This window comes from Heterocephalus glaber, unplaced genomic scaffold, assembly GCF_053883595.1.
Source record: "Heterocephalus glaber isolate CG9 unplaced genomic scaffold, H.glaber_assembly_v1.0 deba00001688, whole genome shotgun sequence".
Classification (NCBI taxonomy): Eukaryota; Metazoa; Chordata; class Mammalia; order Rodentia; family Bathyergidae; genus Heterocephalus; species Heterocephalus glaber.
Genome location: NW_028258413.1, coordinates 9147165 through 9170517, shown reverse-complemented (window position 1 = coordinate 9170517; position 23353 = coordinate 9147165). Strand labels below are relative to the sequence as shown.

The 23353-nt window shown below is 42.0% G+C and overlaps 1 protein-coding gene across 11 annotated transcripts in view; it reads right to left on the bottom strand.

Annotated features, from left to right (window-relative positions):
* Nucleotides 1-11862: 11862 nt before the first annotated feature.
* The window catches only part of Ppp3ca (protein phosphatase 3 catalytic subunit alpha), a 263314-nt gene continuing 251823 nt past the window's right edge, over nt 11863-23353 (bottom strand). For 9 of the 11 annotated variants that reach the window (XM_087198697.1, XM_087198695.1, XM_087198696.1 and 6 more), the window contains 3 exons: nt 20352-20449; nt 17459-17488; nt 11863-14396 (listed from right to left, as the gene is read on the bottom strand). In XM_087198697.1, the coding sequence (XP_087054823.1) occupies nt 14200-14396; nt 17459-17488; nt 20352-20449 (325 nt within the window). In that variant the 3' untranslated portion in view covers nt 11863-14199. The remainder of the gene's footprint in view (nt 14397-17458; nt 17489-20351; nt 20450-23353) is intronic. The other 2 variants (XM_087198693.1, XM_087198694.1) reach the window with 1 other exon arrangement.

Here is a 23353-nt window from a genome sequence, read left to right as displayed (position 1 = left end):
ACAAAGGAAAGCCCATTAGAATCACAGCAGACTTCTCATTGCAAACCCTCAAGGCAAGAAGAGCTTGGAGAGACGTATTCCAAGCCCTAAAGGAAAACAGCCTCCAACCCAGATTGATGTACCCTGCAAAACTATCTTTCAAAATGGATGGAGAAATAAGATACTTTCATGATAAAGAGCACCTTAGGAACTTCATGAACACCAAACCAGCACTTCAAAAAATTTTAGACAATACCTTAGGAAAAGACAATGAGGATCACAACCCCAGGAAACCCAGCAGAATGAATCCACTGGGCATGACAAATTAAACGCAAAGGGGGAGAATCCAATGAAAAGAATAAAGTCATGACAAGGCTTTTAAAACTTTTAACTTCATCTCCCTAATGAGTGTATAATTCAATCTTGTTATTGTACTGATTAGTATTTTTCTGATTCTAGTGTTGAACACCTTTCCTTGTGCTGTACTGGCTATTTATCATCTTCTTGTGTCTACTTTTTAATTGGGTTGTCTATTAATGAGGCGTAAGAGTTCTTTACATATTCTGGTCATAGGTTATATGCATTGTAAATATGGTCTGTTTAAGGACTACTCTTCATTTTAATGATGTCATTTAAAATTCTAAATTTTGATGGAATCTCATTTATCAATTTTTTTCTTTTATACATCATGTTTTTTGTATCCTAGGAAGTTCTTGCCTACCCTAAATTCATAAACATTTTCCCTTATAATTTCTTCTTAAAGTTTTATCCTTTTAGGCTTTCATGTTTAGGTTCATAGATCCTCTCAAGTTATCTTTATGTATGGAAATAAAGGGTTGAGGTTAATTTTTTATATCTGGATACGAGGTGTTCTAGAGCGATTTGCTGAAGACACTGTCTTTTCCTCGGCTCTTGAATTGAGTTTATATTCTATAAAATTTTAATGTTAAATAATCTTTCAAAACTCAGTGGACCATATATGAGTGGTTCTAATTCTAGATTCTCTGTTTTATTCCAATGATCTATATGTCTTTCCTTACACCAACACTGCCTTGATTACTGTAGCTTTAGAAGAAGTCTTAAAATTAGGTACTAAATGTCTTCCAACACTGTTTTTTTTTTTAACTTCTCTAGGTCCTCTGTACTCCTACATAACTTTTAAATTTCAAAATCCAATTCTTCATTTATAGCAACTATACATAGACCTGAATTTTTATATATACCTTGTGTTTTCTAACCCTGCTAAATTCAAATACAAGTTCTAGGGGCTCCTAGAGATTTCTTAATATTTACTCTGTAGATGATCATTTCATCTACATATAAAGATTTTGCTTCTACCTCGCCAATCCCATCCTAATTGTGTCATTTTATTGCCAGACTGTTTTGGTTTGGGCCTAGGTTTCAAAGTTTAATGGACAGATGAAGAGTAAGCATATCTGTCCTTGTTCCCCACCTTAAGGAGAAAGCACTGGATCTTCATATAAGGTGTTTTTGCTGGAAGTATGGAGTACATGTCTTTAATCTGTTGAGAAGTTTCTATTCTACTTCTAGTCTCCTGATAGCTTTTACCATGAACAGCTGTAGAATTTAGTCCAATACTTTTTCTCCAGCTACTGACAGGATCATATGGCTTTTTCCTTTCCTCTGTTAAAATGATGACTTTTGGGGGTGGATCTTCCAATGCTGAACCAACACTGCCATCCCTATAATAAAACCACTTTCTACATCCTGCCAGATCTGACTTCTAATAGTTTGTTTTGTGAAACAAATTTCTATCTACATTCACACTTTTTTCTTCTATTATCTTTATCCAGTTTTAGGATTAGCACAATGTTGATTTCCTAAAATGAGGGGAGAAGTGTTCCTTTTTTTTTTCTGCTTTAAATGTTTGATATAATTTATCAGTTGAAATGTATATGAGCCTGTTGTTGTCATATAGGTAGGTTTTCAAGCTAGGAATATACTTTCTTTAATAGGTGCTATTCAAATTTTATATTTCCTCCAGAGTTAGTTTCATTAATTCATCTTCCAAGGTACTTCTTAGAAGTTGTCAAGTTTATTTCAAAACAGATTTTTGAAATATGCTTTCTATATTCTTTTAAATTCTATAAAATCTGTGGTAATCTGTATCTTTTCAGCTGCTCTTGAATTGAGTTTACATTCTACAAAATGTTAATGTTAAATAATCTTTCAAAACTCAGTGGACCATGTATGAGTGGTTCTAATTTTAGATTCTCTGTTTTATTCCAATGATCTATATGTCTTTCCTACACCAACACTGCCTTGATTACTGTAGCTTTAGAAGAAGTCTTAAAATTAGGTATTAAATGTCTTCCAACAATGATTTTTTTTCTTTTTCTTTTTACTTTTCTAGGTCCTTTGTGTTCCTACATAACTTTTAAATTTCAGTATCCAATTCTTCATTTACAGCAAGTATATATAGACCTGAATTTTTATATATACCTTGTGTTTGTAATCCCACTAAATTCAAATACGAGTTCTAGGGGCTCCTAGAGATTTCTTAGTATTTTCTCTGTAGATGATCATTTCATCTACATATAAAGATTTTATTTCTACCTTGCCAATCCTATCCTAATTGTGTCAGTTTATTGCCAGGCTATTTTGGTTTGGGACTATGTTTCAAAGTTTAATGGACAGATGAAGAGTAGGCATATCTGCCTTTGTTCTCCACCTTAGGAAGAAAGCATTGTATCTTCTCCATTCATATAAGGCATTTTTGCTGGAAGTATGGAGTACATGTCTTTGATCTGTTGAGAAGGTTTTGTTCTACTTCTAGTCTCCTGATAGCTTTTACCATGAACAGCTGTAGAATTTAGTCCAATACTTTTTCTCCAACTACTGACAGGATCATATGGCTTTTTCCTTTTCTTTGTTAAAATGATGACTTTTGGGGGTGGATCTTCCAATGCTGAACCAACACTGCCATCCCTATAATAAAACCACTAGCTACATACTGCCAGATCTGACTTCTAATAGTTCATTCTGTTAAACAAAGTTTTATCTATGTTCATACTTTTTTCTTCTATTATCTTTATCCAGTTTTAGTATTAGCACAATGTTGATTTCCTAAAATGAGGGGAGAAGTGTTTCTTCTTTTTTCTGCTCTAAATGTTTGATATAATTTATCAGTTAAAATGTATATGAGCCTGTTGTCATATAGGTAGGTTTTCAAGCTAGGAATATATTTTCTTTAATAGGTGCTATTCAAATTTTATATTTCCTCTAGGGTTAGTTTCATTAGTTTGTCTTCCAAGGTAGTTCTTAGAAGTTGTCAAATTTATTTCAAAAAAGATTTTTGTAATATGCTTTCTATATCCTTTTAAATTCTATAAAATCTGTGGTAATGTCTTCTAGATCTTGATATTGTAATTTTAAAAATGTATAATTGATATTGTGTAATATGAAGAAAAAGGTCTAAAGGAGCAGGGGAAGTGGGAGGGGTACAGGAAAGGAAAGAAGGGGAAAGAAAAGAATATGAGAAAAGGAAAAAAATGGAAAAATCTTTGCAAATAAGGAAGAGTGGAGGGGGTGAAGGGAGGGCAGAGGAAGGGGAATAAAATAAGAACCAAAATACTTATGTAATGGTACAAGATCCCAATGATGTATGTAACTGTATTTTATACCTAAAATGTACCAATGAACTTAATGGAAAAAAATAGGTTTGTGTGAACATACTGTATACATATGTAGTGGATTTACTAATGGTCAACTTGTAATGCCCAGCTGTACTGAATCAGCGTGGTTTGGGCATGGAGAAGCCACCTAAGGATTGTTGTCAATAGCCATAAAAAGAGAACTGAAGGGGAAGATCTTGGCCTGTTGATTTTCTAGGAGAAGCTTTCTGAGGATGGTTTTCCTGATGCAAACTTGGCTGCTCTCGTTGCAGGAGCTCAGGGCCTTGCTGTCACTGGGAATGGCTGCTGTTTTCATCAGGGGAGCTCTGATTTTCATTGTGAGCATCACTTCCTGGGTCCAATGTGGATCCCTCAGCTTGGTGGCACAAATCCTTCATCTCACCAGTGTAGATTTTCTGGCTTCCACCATTGCCTTTTGGGTCTTTCAGGTGCAGACCCTCAATACAGACAAGCATGAGACACTGACATGGGCTCAAGCCACTGGCTGGACTGGTGGAGGACATTGCCTTGGATTCTAAGCCTTTAGCTGGACTTGTGTGGGACATTGCTGGTATCCAGACCCTCAGCTGGTTTCCTTGGGCCCCTAGTGTGCAGTTAATCTCTTGCATTCCTTTGCATTTGATCTTTTGGGTAATTTTCATAAAATAATTCTATAAACTATGTGTCCTGTAGTCAGTGTATTCCCTTGCCATATCCTGACTACTACAACTACTTATAAAGAACCAAAAATTAGAGGAAAGAATAAAGTAAAACTATATGAGCCAGTCCAGGCTGCAAGCAGGTGATACAAACACTGCGGGTCTGGAAGGTCCGTCACTGTAAGGGTCGGAAACTGCAGAAGTCAGGACCGGTGGATCCCAAGCTATCAGTGGTGCTGATTTCCACAGATGACCCAGAGGGAAACAGACATTGGAGTACTTGGGAAGAAGCTTCTGGAAAGAAGAAAATTAACTCATGTTTTCAGGTGGTTCCTTGAGTGCAGGAGGATAATTAATTTCCCTCTATTTATTTCTTCAAGAATTGAAAGCTGTAGGAAAATAATGAGTGTGGCTGTGGATCAAGCCGCATGCAGATGGCTGCCAGCCCAATGTGCTCCGTTCAACCCCGCTGCATTCTGTCATTCTCAGCTGCTGTATTTATTGACCTGCGTAGCTTAATTTACACATAATATCTATTCCTTGCAAAAATCCTTGGTAATACAAGGTCAAAACCAGTTGTTATAAAATTAATTAAGCACCATCTCAACTGGTCCCCTAAAGCATCAGCTCTGCCTTAGGACACAATTGGGGAGAGTGTAAAGTGGAAAAAGAAATAAAGAAAATTGCAAAAGAAATTAAAAGAGCACAGATGGCCAGTTTGTGATGGGAAAAAAGGTCAGGTGTAATAAAGCATTTGATTTCATTGCTGAAATGAAAAATGCCTCCATATTGGCAGGAAAAGTCTGGTCGTCTGATTCAGCCAAAGAGGTCAGGTCAAGGTTTTATCTTTTAAAGAAATTGGTTGTGTAATTGGTTGCTTGGAAGTAATTGAAAGTTGGTACAATTGGAGAGTCATTTCCCCAGAGATGTACTCCTCTTAAATTGAGCAACTGTCAGGGCCCAACATTAAAAACCTAATGTTCGTCGTCTAATTCTCAAAGACTTTCCTGGGCGTGCTTCTGGTGGACTTGTGTACATGAGTTTCTGAGCTTGTGTAAAACAGTGGGAGCTGCCAGCTGCTGACCACCACTGCCTTAAATGAAGCAGCATTTTGGAGCCCAGCAGTGCCTGGAAACGGAAGGAACAGCTGGAGAGGGGTTGGGATCCCTTTCAGCTCCAGGGCCCCCTTTCATAACAAACATTCTTCATTTGTTAGTATTTAATTGTTGTTAGTTAAAAGATAAGATTCTAATGTAGTGTCAGTAAAATCAGCTTTAGTCTTGCCCTCAGCTCTGGGTTTTGACATGTGTGAAGAGTGTCATAACCAGAACAGTTTGTTCAAAGAGCGGTTTCCTTCCACCCAAATCTCCCCTTGACCTGGCTCCGAGCCTCCTCCCCACCTGAGCTCAGAGAACAGCCACTCTCTGACCTGGTGTCGTAGCTGTGCCTGTTGCAGAATGTCACCTGTGTGGACTCTCACAGTGGGAAAGTGCTGACACTGGCGTCTGTAGGGCAGCTTCGAGTTCCTGCACATCTCATGATGCCTTTTTGTGCAGACCTCTTGTCATGGCTCTTGCTTTGCCAGTGTGGTTTTGAAGTCATTGGCTGAGACAAGTAGCTTCTCCCTCAGAGGCAGAGGGCAGATTGACTTCCTAACCCACATGGTAAAGATTGTCCCCTTCTGAGGCAGCCATGGGCAGGACTGCTTAGGGACCCCTTTTATTTGTTACTTGGTTGTTTTTACAGTAGTACCTGTTTTTAGTACATAGTGAGCACATCCATCCTGGGTATCTGGGGTTAGGTTCTCAGGGGGAGTTCCTCCGCAGCGGACTTACTACCCACCATGCAAAGCCCTGTGCCATGGTTGGGATAGGATTGTGGCTTTGACGCCGATCCAGGAATCCCTTTATTCTCAGCATCCATAATACGACAGTTTCTTTTCATCAGGAAAAGCTAACACTCCTACAGCTTTTGACCTTTGCTCCTCTGTTGTTGCTCATGGTGCATGGTTGTAGCCAAAGTGAGTGGCTCTGCTGTAACACTGCACCACACGGGGCTGTGTAGAAAACAGAGGTTTGTGTCCTGCTGGTCTGAGGCTTACGACTGAAATGAAGGTGTGGCAAAGTCGGGCTCCTGTCAGCCTGTAGGGGATCTGTCTGGTTTTATCCCAGCTTCTGGTGGTTTGCCAGGGGTCACTGGTGTCTTTTCCGGAGATGTGTAGACCCAACCTCTGCTTTCATAGCCCCACGTACTTCCCTATGTCTTCCTGTGGCTGTTCTTGGGAAAGAACACCATGGAGGTTGAATTTGGGATCCCCTCCACTCCAGTGTAGCCTTATTTTAACTGATGTCATCTACAATGACTTTTTTTCCCAAAATGTTCACCTTCTGCAGCACCTGGGTGGGACTGTGACATATCTTTGTGGGGAGAGGCACAATTTAACTCCTAATAGTCTGTTTCTCTAAGTTGCTAAATACTATTCCACTGAATGGATGTACCAGAGTGTCTGTCCAGTTGTCTACTAAAGCACATTCATTTCCAGGTTTTGGTGATTATCAATGATGAAGCTATAAACATTCACATGTAAATGTCCAAGTGGACACAAGTGTTCATTGTTCTAAGGTAAACACTAAATAGTGGGATTGACTGGTCATAAGGTAAGTGAGACCATTGTGACTAATCTGTATTTCCCCAGGCACTAATAGTGTTGAGCATCTTTTCATGGGCCTATTGTCATTTGTACAGATTGGTGTGTTTGTTCAAATCTTTTGCTCATTTGAATTCCCCCTGAATACAGGGGGAACTGTACATTTTTCTACATGAGTCTTTTGATGGAGATGTGATTTGGACACAGTTTTTCTAAGATTATTGTTTTTCATTTTTTAAAGTGTGCCCTTCAAGTAGAAAAAAACTGTAATTTTGATGAAGTCGTATTTATCAATAATTTCCTTATATGGCTTGCTCTTTTGGTGTCACATATGTAAACTCTTGCCTAACCCAAGGTTACACATATATTACATATATATTATATTCCTGTATTTTCCCCTAAAGACTTTATATTTTGTTTTAAATTTAAGTCTATGATCTATTTTGACTTAATTTTTGTTTGAGGGAGGGATCAGGTAGAGGTCAAATTCATTTTTTTCTGTCAATAGACTCCAATTGTTCCAGAATAATTTGCTGAAATATTTATCTTTTCTCAATTGAAATGTCTTTGCACATTTCTCAACTGGCCACTAATATATCACTGAACTCTATTCTGTTTTATCTTTTGATTGATACTACATGCTTTGGAAGTCTGTCAACTTAAAGAGTAAATTTTCAAATTGTAATGTGTGATGTGCTCCAACTTTGGTCAATATTTTGAGCACCATTTTGAGTAGTCTAGCTCTCTTCCTTCAATATGGATTTGGGATAAACTTATCTATATCTACAAGAAAATCCCATTAGGGTTTTGGTTGTAATTGCATTAGATCTGCAGATTCATTCAAGAAGAATTGAGTCTTTCACACCATGGACTCAGGATGTCCCTCCAACTTTGCAGGTTGACTTTGATTTCTTTCAATAGTATCTTATAATGTTATAATTTTTGCTTCAATTTTCATAAATATCTTAAAGTACATGAGAGAGAAATGAAGTCCATTATTCTTACCTAGATATTTACTGTTATCTCTTCAAAACTCACTTATTAACTCTCCCCTTACTGTTTCTACCAGTTTTAAACTATAAAATCTTGGGTTTTGTTTTTTTTTTTTGGTACCGGGGATCGAACTCGGGACTTTGTGCTTGTGAGGCAGGCGGTGGAACCACTGAGCTAAATCCTCGGCCCCAAACTATAAAATCTTAAATGCTCCCTAATCCTTACTGGACTCCTGCATAGAACCACCTTCCTTATCCAAATACAACAGAAATATTTTGCTTTGCCATTCCCCCAAGGCTGTGGTGATGTTATTGCAGGGATCTTAAACTCAGCTCTGCCTTCTTTACAGGCTATTTGGGTGTTATTTTCCAAGAGTCCAGCAGGATTGTGCACGGCAGCCGAGCCAGGAGCTGAGACGGTCCTGCCTGCAGAAGTCCCTGACAGTACTTGGGAGCCAGCAACGTGATCTTGAGACTGTGTGGTCCCAGTTGTCCTTGTCACATCACTGGAAATATCTTTTTTAAAGATTTAACTTTATTGGTACGTTTTAGGCATACATTATGATCACATTCATCACTGAGAATTTGTACCACTGGAAATACATTTGCAGTCTGAGCACAGTACAGCATTTGATTCCTTGCAGCGGAGAGAATTTTTCTGATACCAAGAACTGAGTTGGCTGCATTCCTGCTTATCAATGTCCTCATTCACGCCTCTCCTGTGCATTGCTCCATCTTCTCCTTTCTCTCACCTCTTCTCTCCAGCTGGAGCACCCTTCGAGCCTGCTTCCTCCCCAGCCCACTCAACTGCCCTCCTCATACCAACCCCATCTTCTTAGGACAGTTCCAACCCAATGCCATTTCTTCTGGGATGTTTTCAGCTCTCACCATGCACGCTCGCACACCAGCCCGCCTGCCTGCACACATGCACGCACAGAGATTCGAAATATTGATTTAGAGCATTTATGTAACTCAGCATGTTGCTGAATACTCAACAATAACTAAGGTTTATTGAGTGCTTATTTTGTGCCAGGCACCATGTCAAGCAGTTCGTTCACATTGTCTCTTTTAATCCCCATGAAAAGCAAATAATTTCATTACTCTCACAGTCTTCATCAAGCACAAAATGAGGTTTTATCGAAGCTTAATTTCTCAGGATCACACAGACATCTGGTAAGGGGCAGATTTTTTAAAATCCCCACTCAGGCCTATTCTAGACCAGAACTGGTACAGAGCACCTCACCCAGAAGGAACAGGGTGGCACAAAGGTGGGTTTATCTTCCCTGGTTTTGCACACCGTGAGGGAGTAGACTGCATCTTGAATTCACTGCACTGGCTCGTCCACTCTCTGAGCTCAAGCTCTCTCACCTCCAGGTGAAGTCATCCAGAAAACATGTTTTGAACCGGTCTGGTAAGCTGGGGGTTGGGGTGGCAGGGCTTTGACGGTGGCTTGGGGACACACAATGGAAGCAAACTTTCACATTGGGAAGCATTCTGTTCTCTTCCGGCTGGGGGACCCTTGCTAATTCATTCTTTACATAGATGGCCCCCATGGATCACCACCCGTGTTCTTTCCTATCATACTCCAAAAGCCCACTGCTTCATCCTTGTAACTTTAGTTGTGAATGTTAATGTTTAAATGCATTCAAGTAATGCCCAAATTTTTGTCTAAATTCATATTAAGTAACTCTAAATCAAAAGTTAGTTGTGAATAATTTTTTTGCAACAGCAACATATTTGATCATACTTGAAGATCTGTAGAATTCCTGGAGAGTGTAGCTCAGTGTGAGGCCTCCCTTTGGGGCTTCAACCCCCAGTACCACAAAAAAACAAAGTGAAACAAAAAGAGTGAATATCTGCAGAATTAAAAATGTAAGACTAAATTTTAAGTTTGCTGTAGAAATAGAATGGCCTTGGCCTTCTATTCTTGTCTGATCATAATAATTTTGGTGAAAGTTTATTTAAATGTAGGTTCTACTGTAGACCTTCGGGCCCAGGGACTCTCAGGAGGGTGAGCAGGAAGCCTTGGACTGGATGAAGGGTTTGCCACAGGGAATCTGGGAGTGAGCCATACTGCAAGGTCATGCCAAAAGACATTTCTGTCCTCCTTCCCTACCTTCTCTTCTACCAAGAAACAATGAGCCAGGCAATGCTACAGGCTAAGAATTCAAAGATAAGCAACAAACCTCACGACAGTGCCAGACAAATGCAACAAACAATTACATACAGTAGATTAAGTGTTGAAGGTAGCATGGGAGATCAAGCTCAGTATGATTATATTACAAGGAAGTGTTATGACTTGCAACTAGATGTACCCCAAAGCCTCATGAGCTCATAGCAAGGGCTTTTCAGAGGCGGTTGAGTCTAGGGTGTGAGAATATGGATTAAGGGTGTCCCTATTCCACTGTTTGGTTTAGCATAGTTTTGGGCCTGGATGACGGGAAGGCCCACTCTGGTTGAGGATGGCACCAACGAATAAGATTGTAGCCTGGATGGGATAAAGGGAAAGGAAGGCTTGGTGTTGCTGCTTTGATGCTTCCTGTCTGCCCTGCCATGGACTGTTTTTCCTCTGTCATGTCACCCTCCCCTGGGACCAGCTGACTATGGAGTTAAACTTCTACAAGCTGTGAGCTACAATAAACTTTTCCTCCTTTAACTTGTGCATGTTGTATATTCTGTCCCAGCAATGAGAAATTAACTAAGACAAGAAGAAATTTGTCATTCCAACATTTAAGGCAAACTCAACATCTGCACAGCACACTGATGGTTAGCATTGAGATGGAAGCAACATGCTTTTGGGATTGTGGACACCTTCTCAGGGGAGGGCAGGGGGTGGAAAAAGTGAGAGGACACAGATGCTTCATTGGGCACTGCATCTAGTGCATGCCACATGGAGTGCAAAGCAAGTCTCCGGTTTTGGAGATGTAAGATTTGGACTCTCCCAGGTGTTCCCAGGTGGGAGTGGGGAAGTGTGGAGAAGCAGGTGGGGCAAACTGAAAGGAGCTGCCAGGAGGATCTAGGAGGGAGGATGGAGGCTGTGAGTCAGAGCGCCAGATGTTAAGGAAGACCTGAGGGTGGTGACTGCAGCCTTGGGCCAGGCTGTGGGGCAGGAAATAGGTGGGCACCAGCTTGACTCCAGTTGGATGGGAATGAGGGAGAGCAGGACCTTCGGGGGAAAGGCTCCCTCCTTAAGGGCCCAGGCAGCCATTCAAACCCTATTCCTAGCTAATGCTGCACCCCACTCTGACTGGACCCTGGATCATGCCATTGGGAGCAGCAGACAGACACACCCCCCTTGGGCTCAGAACATGAGCCCAGTCTCTTAAGATGTCTCCCTTTTCCTCAAACCACAGCTAAAGAGAATATAAGGAGAAAGAAGGGACAAGAAAAAAAAAAGAATGGAAGGAAAAAAATGGAAACAAGGCTTTTGTAGATAGAGGAGGGAGGCTGAAGGGAGGAGAGGGGAATGGGAAATAAAGAAGCAAGATAAGCATGTACAGGGACAAATGCCCTATGATGAATGTTATCATTATATACATCTAAAATGTACCAGTAAAATTTTTTTTAAAAAGAGAGGATACTTCAGAAAAGAGCTGGCCCAGTGCTGGGCAGCAGGAGCTCTGCCTCCTGGAAAGGCCAGATACAGAGGATGCCCGAAGCCAGAGCCTCTTGGGAAGTCCATGTGTGTGTGCGCGCGTATGTGTGTGTGTGTTTGCATGCATGCATGAAGCCAGTGGTTCACTGGCATAAGCAACTCAAGAACATCATAGTTCCTCCAAAGGTCTAGGACATAGATCTAACAACCCAACTGAGCTCTGAAAGTACTGTTGCTTTTGGAGAAACCACTTCAGTTCTCTACTAATTTGACAGGCTGACTTCTTGTATAACATATATTGTATTACTTTTCTAATCCCTGACCAGAAAGACCAAACAATACTCACATCAACTGCTTATTTCAATGTCAAATGTTTATTTCTATGCCACAGTTGCCTTAGCACAATATGTAAAAGAAAGGAATTCCAAAAAATGATTGTTTTTGGTCAGGATATTTTCTCTGCAGTTGTAAGAAAGAAAATAAACACCTTGGTACCACAATTACCATTTCTTTCACACCATTTTAGTGAGCTGCATCTCAGTATTTCCCTTGGATGGTATTCTTTTAGGATGGGAAAATATCAACAGGAGAATAGAGTTTGGATTCATTAAACATGGGATAGTCTTCTTCAGAGACTATCTAGAAACTCTTAGGTTTGGTACACTCTATCACTAATGGTCATATTCTTAATATGACTTAAGATAATAGGCATACTTGATTACATAAAACAAAGTGTGCTAGAAATGAGCAAGGTTAGAGACAAACTGGAAATAGGTGTATCTCAAATCTTGCGGTGATGAGCTAGGAGCTGGAGTGTGGACCACACATCTCCATACCAACCAACTTGGCCCGGCAGGAAAAGCACTCAGCAGTGGCAATCTCCGCCTAAGCAGAGGGGCATCGGATACAACTGAAACAGCCTGGCAACGCATGGAGTTGGATCGTTTGTTTGCTTTTTAATAAAATGGGAAGTTCTGGGTTCTTAACCGGTTCCCACATTCAAGGGAGTCAGAACATGGCATCTGCTCTTTAAATAGACTTCTCTCGTCTGATCTTAGACTCAAATCCACCAAGACTCTGACAGCAGAAGTGGGTGCCATGCCTCGGCCTGTGCGGGTGACTGCAGGGTGGTGGCTGTCACACAGACCCCTCAGCAGACACAGGGACAGAGGAGCGTTAAGTTCATGCACATTTTATTGAGTAGTAATATAAAATGCTTCTTCTTTTTCATTGTTACAAGTGCATGCTTTGATTGCCAACATTTCAGAAGTCAAATTACAAAGGCAAGGCTTGAGGCTGTAGTGAATTACTTGGGCACTTATACAATTGTTAAAAATATGAATGGACTTTTGCTGTTGTTGTTTTCAGAATGAACCAGTTGTAACCCGTAACTGATATACAAAGGGAAAAAAGTGAAAAAAGTAATAGTTTGTGGCACATGACAGAACAGAACGGAATAACTAAACCGTCATGATATTAACAGTTACCATGCATTTAGAGTTTCACATGTAACTACAAACTTATTAAATTTCACAAGGTTTGCTAAACATGCTAACCACCTATGTGTGCACTGACAAGCGTATGTTAAAAACTTTTAAGAATACTCTCCCCTTTAGATTTTTTTCAAAGCTTTTTTGATTACAAAATTTCAAAGGCATTAAGCATTTTAGAGAATATAAAGTATGCCAGTATACATACATTTCCAGTATATGTCAGACCACTAAGCGCATTACAGTCCCATACAGGCCGAGACAGCCATTTTTTTTTCTTAAAAAACATGCATAGGCAGAATTTTTTTTTTTACAGAATATAGATGCTTTATCACTGTACTTAATATGGTGTCTTTTTCACTATACTTAAAAATGCACCACTCATAAATATTTAATTCAGCAAGCCACAACCAAGACTTGATTTATCAACAAAACCCCTAAATATAAACAGCAAAAAAAAGATAGGTGTAATTATTCCAGTTTTTTAAACTTAAAGAAAAGAAAAAGAAAACATATTCATTGCCAAATTAAAGGGTAAGTGTTATAATGGAAAGAAGGGCAGTCAAGCACACTAAAGAAACCTGAGGTAAGCATAATCTGTACAAAATCAAACTGTCCTTTTTGGCATTTTTAACAAATTTGCAACATTCTTTTTTTTTTTCTTTTTCTGTTTTTTTTAAGACTGCCTAATTCAGTTTAGAGCCATTGTCTGACAAGAGTAGCAAAACATTATCAATAAATAGTCCTTATTTAGTTTGTACATCATTTTTCTTAAAAATGTTTGATGTCATCCATTTTAGTGCTGCAACTGTAAACGTACAATAGAGTAAGAAATTAGACAAAATTTTCATGTCCAGTAACAGAATAAAAGGCCTTTCATGAACCTACATGGAAGTCTCCAGTGCAGCAGGAAAATATGTTCACCCCTAACATTGCAGAATATACTAGCATAGCTTTCTTTTTAAAATTTTTCCCCTAGAAGCACGTTTAAAAGGCATACCCAAAAGAGGTGCTTAATCACCACCCTCATCAAATATAGTTTCTTTTCTCTCTCCCTCTCCTTTCACAATCGCGTAAACAGAATCCAATGCCTGGCCCCCAGAGCACACAAGCTAAGTCAGAGGCAAGAACACCCCCCGCGGGTACGCAGCGATCCCCATCATGCCCTGCAGCTCAACAAAAAGGGGGTGAGAAGGAGGTGGTCACTGAATATTGCTGTTGTTGCTGCCATTGCTGTCCGTGCCGTTAGTCTCTGAGGCGAGGGCCTTGTTGATGGAGTTGAGGTTGGCATCAGAGGGCACGGCGTCTCGGCGGGGCGGCATCCTCTCGTTAATCCGGTCTAAGCCCTTGGCCTCCTCGAAGCTAGTGATCTTATGTTGGGGCGAGAATCCCTTGATAGCTACACGGAAAATCATTAAAAAAGAGAAGGCAGGTTAGCCAGGGGCGCGTCAAGAGCGCGGTGGCTGCGGCAGGGAGGTCAGGGACTTCGCAGTGGGTAGGAATCCTTTAGTGGAGAACAACGTGACGGGACCTGAACACAACACAACAGACTCCTTACCATACTCGGAGGTGACCAAAGGTTGGAAAATAGCCAGGTCTCTTGCCAAGCAAAATGTCTTCTCGAAGGCACTATCTATAAGATGTAAGATTTCTGTGGCTTTGTGAAAGTTTAGATCAAAGAAATCCGCAGTGGATGGGTAAAGAGGGAGGATGCTTGCAGGACAGGCCTCTGGAACAACCTCAATGGCCGTGCCAGCACCATGACCAGCGCACTGGGCCCTAGCCCGGACAGATGATGGCAGACCCCACTGACACCTCCCATTGTGCCGGAATCTCCTGGAGCCCCAGGTGTGCTATGCCCCTACCATTCTAGCAATAGGCTTGGAGCACAAGGGAGAGGGGACCAGAGAAGGAACTAACATGGGCATTTTGTGCCATCTCAGGATCCCAGGAAGACCTCCTCATGGAATCTTTCCATGGTTCACAGGAAATAGGAAATGATAAACTCTGGCTTTCCCACTCAACTCTGAAGCCCGTGGAGTAGGCAACAAGGTAAGAGAGACTCAGCAAAATCAGTATCAGATCGCTAAGTAGAGAAAGAAGCATTGTCTACCCTTCAGCAGTGAACAGGACAAACTGATGTTCATCTGGTATCCATTGTAGCCGAAGTCAAAGGAAAACTCATTCTCAGGAGATCAGTAAGTAATAGACATAACCACATAAGATGTGGTTAAAGAAGAAAAGGGAAAACACATTTTCACAACTGTTGGCAAAAATAAATCAAACTAGTTTGTGCCTTATTTAATCACACATGGATTTCTCCAAATGGATATGATGATACATGTATGAGTTGTTCTCCGGTAATCCTTAGCTACAGAGACAGGTAAAGCACTTGTGCAAGAAAGTAGTTTCTGCAGTGGGGACACCAACCAGTGAGCTGCAAATCAAATACACACATGGGGACCAATGACATCAGTTTGCCTCGCTGAAGCGAAAGCCAGATACTTGAAGGCCAATCACCAATGCAGACGGGGCTGGGTGGCCATGACCAGTGGAGGGCAATTGCATGGACCTGCATCCTCCCCATCTTCTCTGGGGAAAAAGCTAGAGCAGTTCTAAGCTGACCACTCCTACACAAATGTGTGGTGCCTTTCACTGGTATGGGGGAGATTCTTAAAAGACAGACGCAGTGCTTTCCGAACTCACTCAATAAGGATGAGAACAGACTGTTCCTCCTCTGCATTTTAGGGTTAGCATCATGGTGATTAGTCAACTGTGAGAGGAAGATGGGGAGAAAGGGAAAGACCAAAGCCCAAAGCAAAGCTTCTTAATTCTTCTGTCATTCAGTACTAAACAAATTGCAGAATCATAGAGCTGCGGAATGAGCACCCACCCTGAGAAGTAAATCATTTTGAGGGACAAAATAACGGCACAAAGCTGTACTTTACTCTTCTTCTAAACAGTTACAAATATTTCATCATAATTAACAAATGTAAAGTATTTATCATTATAATTTATAAGGAAATCTTATAAATTTAAAATGGCAAAATGGAATCTCTAGGTTTGAAGAGCCAATAGAAGGGGGCATAGAAATTATGAGTCTACTAGAACCAGGGCCCTCTCTGGGCTGGGGCTCGTCCTGGGCACTTTCTGGCCCAGGCTGGAAGAATGTGCTGTGCTGTAGCTGGTGGTCAGACAACGGGTATTAGCACTGTACACTGGTAGTATACCACACAACACAGAGTCACAGAAACCACAGAGGACAGCCAGACTATCAACAAGAATGCACACTGCAGATTAGGGTTTGCCAAAAGGAATAGAGATTCCCACGTAAATAGCAGTTTGCTGACTGCTATTTAGGAAGCAGTTGTATTTTCTCTTACAGTGCTGACATTTCCCCTCCCGTATCCAAATCAGGTACAAATTGCAAGTCTAAAGTGGGACTTTTTCCATCATACCAAAGGACCATATGCACACAATTTTGGGAAGAATAAGAAGTTATCTTGCAAGAACAAAATACAACTGAAGAATTTTGTTTTAAAGGGGAATTTCAAATTATTCTTTTTTAAATTTCCAGAGGCTATGGTATATACGACATTAAAAACTATTGTGGTATGCAGTTCTCCCTCAACCACATGTTTAAAAAACATTCGGCTAAAAAAAGTAGTTGCTAAGGGGTCAACTCTCACATCCTTGCACAGTGCAGGACGCACAGAGATGTGGGATTCTTGATTTCCCCTGGCAGCCTAGCAGGTGCCTGGTACACAGCATACACTCGGTAATTTAAGTGAGTGATTGGCTTGATATTCAGTATGCTTGTTACAGGCCACTTCTACCACCACTAGAAACTTTCAGATTCCTTCTAACATTTTGCTGGCACTAGGTGTCCTTCGATCACCAATAGGTTCAGATTGATAAGGCTACAATAACTATCTGTACACGTCTGTCTCATGTTTGAATTTTTTAAAGAGACATCAGTTAATATTGAACTACAGCAAAGCATTATTCAAATGAACTTTCTGGTTTTTTTGCTACAAACTTCTAAAGACTAGAAATCAATAAAGCTATTTTTATGCTCTCCATCCCAGTGCTGCCTGGAAGTGATCTGAGGGAGGGACATGGTTCAGCTCAAAGAATATTGCTTTATGTGTTTTCAAAACGGCTGCCATAACCTCCACCCCGTGTCACTTGAGCTCTAGAATGCTTTGGTTTTCTGTGATTATGCTAGGTTCATCATATACAAAAGTCAAACATAGCTTTAAGGGAAAAAACAAACAAACAAACCATAGAAGGACATTTTCCCCTTTAAAGCAAGAACATTTGGTTAATACTGAGCCACAACTGTTAGCCCAACACCCACACACTCTGTACAAGCTACAGCAAAAAAAAAAAAAAAATGAATACACCCAGCAGAGCCCTTGTCTGTTGCAGAAACAACAGAAAGGGGCCTGGCCAATTTACCTTCATCAGCCTCAATAGCCTCAACAGTAGCTGAAGAGAAGAAAGGGTGCAAATGAATGAGAAAAATGAGCAGAGGATTCTTAACTCTAAGAACAAATCATTGACGATCAAAGGTGCTAAGAGAACTAATGTTTCTGTAAGTGCTGGATTCGGGCAGACAACAACACACAAATGCTAAAAAAGAAAGAAAAACACCATGAAAAGTGATATGAACTGGATATCTCTATGCAGGGGAACTGCTTGAGTCTGTGCTTGCTACTTAAGTGACAAAGCAATGAACTCTTTAGGAAAGCACAGTAACTTTTTTTTTTCTGAAACGTGGACTGAACAAATTGACGGGGCAGGGGGCGGTTATGGAAATCTAAAGTGCATTTCTGACCTACAGAGCGCTATGAGTGATATGCTCTGTGTGGCTATTCACAGTTTAAAAAGCCAGACCAAGTACAGAAGTGGAAGCACAGCCACTTGAGAGGGGTCAGTCACGCTTTTAAATAGAAAACTGCATTGCTTTCTACTGCGATGCAAAGGGAGGGCTGCAAATATAAGGAAAGCTAGAGTCAGTGTGTTTGAGTTCATAATGCATATGACTCCTGAGACAAACATTTGGGACTGGGGTGGTGAGAGGGTGAAGTAGAAAGGAAAAGGAAAGAAACTTTATGCCCATGCTTCTGTGTGCATGTGTGCATTTGTGTGTACATATATAATGGACTTTTTTTTTCTGCCAAGCAAATCAATTTGAAATCAGTTTCTTTTCTTTATTGCAATATCATTTTTGGAAATGAAATTCTTGAACTGCTACAGATAACAAGGTAACTCAGCAGTAGCACTGATAATTATATTAGAGTTGTAAAGCATAGGGTGCCTCAATACTGAAACCTCATTCACGATATTCTGCAGACATTACTGGAACAGTGTATTTTAGAGGCAGAACCGTAAAGGCCCACTGCTTTATCAGCAATTTTATAACAAGGTTAGGATCTGTATTTTTGCTCTACAAGTTATGTGAGTAATGCTAGTTGATATTTCTCTAATGCTAAAGCGCAACATTTCCTTGTAATTCCAGTATGTTCCATATTAAAATTCTACCCCTTGACTTTAATTTGCATTTTTCTAATAACCTAAGGTTTCATAACTAAAGCAACTGCCAAATACTCACTATAACTTACTTACAGTGCATTCTAGGTTCCTTATGACAAAACAGAAAATAGTCACTCCAAGGAGAAACCTAAACAGCAAGGCTTTGAGTAGCTTCCCTTTTTAGGTAAGTGGAAAGGTGTCAGGCCATTCATTCTGAAGTTGTGTTCATGTGTGTGGTTTCAAGTACACCCCAAGTTTTCCGATTCTCAGGAGAAGCGAGGTCCCCATCCACATGACTTCTATGTGTCCGTGTGTGGATGTGTGAGTTCAACACAGCGGAACATGAACCAGTGGGTTTGAAACAAAGTAAATGAAAAGAAAATTGTATAACTCAAGTTAAAACACAGATGAAAAATCTGTAAATGAAACAAAGAACTGTAAGAACATAAGTAACTCAGGTTTAAAGAAAAGTGAGAACTCCGGAACCGCACCGGGACTGACACACTGGACATGTGTGCTGCCCTCGGCCCTCGCGGCTTCAGCATGTGGCCCCAAGGCCCACGTGTCCAGTGACACATTTGCTCTGTCTCTGCCTCACTCAGAAACCGAGGCCTAGGGCAGGCAGAGCTGCACTCTGCACGTGAGGGGCTATTTACAATAAGAAAGCTATTAAGAGTAATTTCTAGCCATAAATTTAAAGGGAGAATGCACTTTAACACGATGTATTTTCTTATCTTCATTTAAAATTTTTGAATTTTGTGAGAACTCAGAAACACTAGTTTTGGAGTACATTCATTGAAAATAAAATCATTGAGATGCTGCTTGCATGTGATATTTCAGCAACACCATTCCCAGGAGGCTGACCCTTATTCTTCACTTAGAAGCATCTAGATAATGTAATGGTAAAAATACCTGAGTCTTCTAGGATGAAGGACAGGAATGGAAAAGAAAATATGAAAAAAGACTAGGGAAAGATAAAAGAAAATAAATAAGAGGCTGACATTGTTTTAAAATGTTACAGTGTTGTAACTTTTTTTTCTGGTGAAGTCTAATCAAATAGCAAAAACTGGTAACAAAAATGATAAAAGTGAGAGGGGAGTCCAGTGCTGTCTAACACAGCTAGCACCAGGCACACGTGTTAATTAAATTCAGTGCACATTCATGCTTTTGCAGTTGTCCTAGCCACATACAGGCCGAATGCTCAATAGTTATATGTTGCCAGTGGCTCTGTGTAGATTTACAGAAATTTCTATTGTCACTAAAGTTCTGTTAAACAGCACTGGTCTAGAAAGCTACAATTTTGATACAAAATCTCTCTGTGGAAGGAAATATCACCCTTCTTTTTCAAAAATAAAATGTGGTTCTTCTTATGCTTTAGAATGACAATCAGAAAAAACATAGGGCTCATGTTCTATTCAAGTGGAAAATGGAATTAACCTTCTTATGTTCTTCTGTTCTCCAATAAAATCTAGCATTATGGATGTGCATGTGAATATGTGCATGTCTGTCTTTCATCAAACAATGAATATTTACTAACAATGAAATGGAAATGTTTTTGGAGACTGGCTCATGGTGGTCAAACCTATTGTGAATGAGGCCACCTGAAGTGCTGCTGGTAGCCAGGGACCGATATGCAAATGAGGGCCTGGGGGCTAAGACCACCTTGCAGGGGACAGCTGGGGTCTCTGTCTCCAGCAGGCAGGGCTGATGGAGCTGAGGTGGGGCACAGCCTTCTTCCAGCCAAGCTCCAGAGACTGGACAGGGCTTCAAGGAATCCCAGGGAAGGGCGCCGCTCGGGTCACCCATGGGTGCTTACCACTTTGCAGGGTCTGCTTGCCTCCTGAGAGCACTCCACTGGGCAGCATGCCGGTGGGGGTCAGGCCCTTCAGCGTCAGCACGCTCTCGCTCTCCTCTCTGCAAGGCAGCCACAGGGCAGTACACTTACTTTGCTTGTGGAAAACAAAGGACTTCGAAGAAAACATTAAAAAAAAAAAAAAGAGCCCATGTGTGCCTCTAGATGGGCTCTCTGGGCCCCTTTTTAACCCTAAATAGGCCAAACTGTGTACACTTGTGCAGACAAGTGCCTGTGCTGACAGCAGGGCTCAGCAGCAGAGTGGGCGCCCTGGCGGCAGCATGCAGGGAGGGGACAGCTCTCCCTCTGACCCAGGACCAGGGATGGCTCTGGGGACGGGCAAGGACGTCTGACCTTACACAGAGGAGACAGAAAGTGACAGCTCCCAGCCAAGGAAGCAACAGGTGGAATCCCATAGATCTCTTTTTGCCACTTTCCCCACTGATTTGCTACTAGAAGATTATTTATGATTCACTATGACAACTGTTTTACAACCACGAAGGGCATCAGCATCTCAACTGTATTTACTCATCATTAAACACTTAATCATCTTGTTTTGTGAATAGACTCTAATGAGTAAATAAACATGAAGTGGGAATAACCTCATATCTTTCTATACAACAAATACCGCAATCTTATGTAAGCAGAAAACTTTACAATACACAAATATATATGCAGATAAAATATATATTATATTCAATATATAACCATTCTACATTTTTAACAAAGATTTTTAATAAGTCTGAGAACCTGCTACTTCCACACTTTGTTTTCAATTCAGAAACTGAAGATTCTATCTTCTGGCTGCTTACGCATAACTGGTGACTCTTTTCCCTCTCTCCTTTTCTATCCACTCTTCGGCAAATCCTGCTGGTTCACCCCTCAAAATGTTCCCGGTCTCTCCCCTCTAGCCCATCTGCTTTGGAAACAGCTTCTCTGAGATGCGATTAACGTGGCACACAAGTCCTTGTCTATAGTTCATGGTGTGATACATGTTTTTTGCACATTCATAGAGCTGTACAGAATATTTCACCACTGGCAGGAAGCCTGGACCCAAGAGCGGGCACCCCTTCCCTTTGGCCCCAGGAAACTCCTGGGCTCCCTTCCCTTTCTGCTCCAACGCCGCCTTCAGCTGTGGCTCACACTAACACTTGCCTTGTCTGCTCCCTCTCTCCAACTGCCTATCCCACTTGTGTCTGAAACACGTTCCACTGGGGAGAAACTTCTATTTACCACTTTGATTTTGCCTCTGCTGGCCCAGGCCACCCACCCAGGCCAGACCAACGTCATGGGGGGGGGGGCAACACTGCCATCTCTGGGGCCTGGCATATGGACCATGCCCCCAAGTGTGTACTCAGAGTGAGCAAAAGAGAGCTTGAACTCAGCAAGCAGGCGTCATCTACATTGTAGATTTCTGCCTTCTTCATTGCAGCATTCACTCTAATGTGCGAGCTTCGAGGTGGTCGGTTAATTATGGCTGACGGGAGGCAGGTATTTCAGCCTGCAACTCTCAGGCTCCTACGGACCAAGCACTAGAGCTACCAAAGGAAAAGGTGAGTGGAAAAGGCCCCTCCGAAGCGGAGCACTGGCCCTGCACGCCCGGCCGCCCAGCCTTCCCTCCTGCTTCCTGCCACTCATGGGTGCATAATCTTGGTGTCAAATCCCGTCTGGAAACAGCGGCTCAAACAAAATGCCTATCTTGCCCGGTGAGCTGCTGAACTGTTGTTTTTTTCAAACCTACAAAACATTTTCTAGCAACGTGTAATTTTTTAAATAAAATTTCAATTGTGTACCACCATACAAAGATCACCATGGGAAATCTCACGATTGGGATCAGAGCCCCTGGGGTTAAAAACAGAGTCATCATCGACAGAGGCGCAGCTTCCCAGACTTCAGCTTGCTCTTCTGTACGTCATGTCCATCCCTACATGGCTTCTTGGGGATCCAATGATAACCTGCAAGCCACAGCCCCAGCACGTAAGATGGTCACTTCCCTTCCTTTCTGGTCCCTTCCCTTCTTCATTCATCTCCTGCCTCGGTTCCAACCCCTGCTGCCTCTCACAGGGGTAGCCATAGGTTTCTGTATTCCCAGGACTCTGCTCCATCTCATCCACGCAGTGCTTGCTGCCCCCTCCACGCCCTCCTTCTGCAAGGCCCCGTGGCCATGTGACAATCCTTGAACACCTCTGGGCCCTGGGTCCCTCCACCTTCAGCCTTAGCCACTGCTAGCAGGGCCAGCGTGAGCCGCAATGTGCGGGACGGCAAACTACACCCTCGTTTAGAGACTCAGCGTGGACAAAGAGGACAGAGTCTGTCTCAGAAGTGCTGTGCCGATTACAGGGACACAGCTGAGCTCTGGGGATGCCTGTTAGCTGCCTTCCTTGGGTACTGTGGCTCCGGGAGCACCACCTGTCTGGGAAAGACCCCCCTGGGGGAGGGTTTGTGTGTATGTGTCTTTCCCTCTGCTCACACTTTCTCCTCACCGTTCCTCCTGTCTGCACCCCCAGCCCTGGCCTCCCCCTGGCTGGCTCTCCTGAGGGCATGCTCTGCGGTCCACTTTGCATTCCTCTGGTAAACCTAGAGATGCAGGGATGGAGGACATGGCTCAGAGACAGCAGCACCTCCAGACTCTCCTTCCAGTGTGCTCCCTGTCTCTCCCCGCAGGTGCTTGGAGCCAAGAGTGCAACCCATGTGGCTGATATCTGCAGGAAGGTGGTGTCAGGAAGGTGAGAGAGCTCACAGGTCGGATAACTGGACAGAGCCCCGGAGCCTACTCGTGTCGCTGCTGTGAGTTGCCGCCTGAGGTTCAGAGCCAGCCCTGGGCCACACCGAGTGTGCACTTGGCCCCCAGAAGGCTGGGCAGGAGCTTCTGATTTCACACTTGATGCAGCACTGCCGCTACCTGTGCTGCTGAAGATGCTTTTTGGGAACAGGCGACCCAGGTGACCCTTAGTTGCAATGCATGC